The sequence below is a fragment of the Centruroides sculpturatus genome, unplaced genomic scaffold (genome assembly GCF_000671375.1).
Source record: "Centruroides sculpturatus isolate CEXI.00-Female unplaced genomic scaffold, Cexi_2.0 scaffold2780, whole genome shotgun sequence".
In the NCBI taxonomy this organism is placed as follows: domain Eukaryota; kingdom Metazoa; phylum Arthropoda; class Arachnida; order Scorpiones; family Buthidae; genus Centruroides; species Centruroides sculpturatus.
In genome coordinates, this window is record NW_019392491.1 from 1 (window position 1) to 1,101 (window position 1,101).

The following is a 1,101-nucleotide window of genomic DNA, read 5'->3' on the forward strand; positions in this document are numbered from 1 at the left end:
GGCCGAACCCACGATGGGCATGTTTAAAAGTCTTTCTTAGTATCCACAGGGCGCTAAGAAAGACTTTTAAAAAAGAACTTCTATTATTTTTTTTTTAATATAGTAACATTGCCAATAAGTTTTAATTAATGAAACGAGTTGTGATTTTTGTATTGTTTTAAATCTTCCCAAATACGGGTTAAATCCCCAATCCCGTGTACAGTTTGTTAGAAAACTTTCTTAATAAATTTCCTCAAATTACGATATTGTGTGTGGTCTGCAGAGAAAATTTATCAAAAGAAATAAAAATCATATAAAAAATAAAAACTTTTTACTTACTATTGTAAAATTATCAGAAAAATGATTTAATTTACATTTTTTCTCCACTTCGTATTATTATTTTCAAATCATTTTTTAGAATCATATTCTCACGTCAATGCAAAAAAAAATTTAAATGGGACCAACGAGTTAAATAAGAAAACTAAATGCGAAGTTTGTTATCTTCCGCGATGCGATACTCTTCCTCTTCCACCAAAATTTTTGGCTCTACCACCGCTTCCTCGAGCAGATCCTCCGCGAGAAGAGGCGCCAGCGCCTCCTCCTCCTTTAACTTTGGGTGGAGGAGATTTAGGACGAAGGGCTTCTATTCTCTCCGTACATCCCGTCAGATAGTCGTTGGAGCCTTTACCAAAATAAGAATTATACGTTTCATTGTTAAAATTACTGTTGGTTAGATCGGGTCCCAACGTCAGCCATCCGGGACGAATCGTGGTATCTCTTCCGAAAATGTGCAGTCGCCTTCTGCCTAAACAGAAATGTTCAATGATGTGGAATATCTCTTCTGGTTTTTCTATACTTCCATATTCGGGTTCCTCTGATATGATCAAATCTATGTCAATATTAGCATGGATGAAATCACCGTCGGTGCTGCGTCGAACCGTCCCCTTAATACCCATTAAGCAATGTTCCTGTTTTGAAGGAAAAAAAAAATATATATATAAATAATTTATATATTTTAATAAATTTATACTAATTTCTTAAATTTTAAAGATAATGTTTACTCTATGCTAACATTAATTTAATGATAATGAGCAATTATTTATTGTGACATCGTCACAATGC

At 33.7% G+C, this 1,101-nt stretch overlaps 1 protein-coding gene across 1 annotated transcript in view; it reads right to left on the reverse strand.

The window, feature by feature from the left end:
* Positions 1–326: 326 nt before the first annotated feature.
* Positions 327–1,101, reverse strand: part of LOC111617615 (N6-adenosine-methyltransferase non-catalytic subunit-like) — a gene marked incomplete at its 5' end in the record, with an annotated part of 17,719 nt that continues 16,944 nt past the window's right edge. Inside the window, one exon of the mRNA XM_023358888.1 lies at positions 327–947. Coding sequence (XP_023214656.1) covers positions 477–947 — 471 coding nt within the window. The remainder of the gene's footprint in view (positions 948–1,101) is intronic.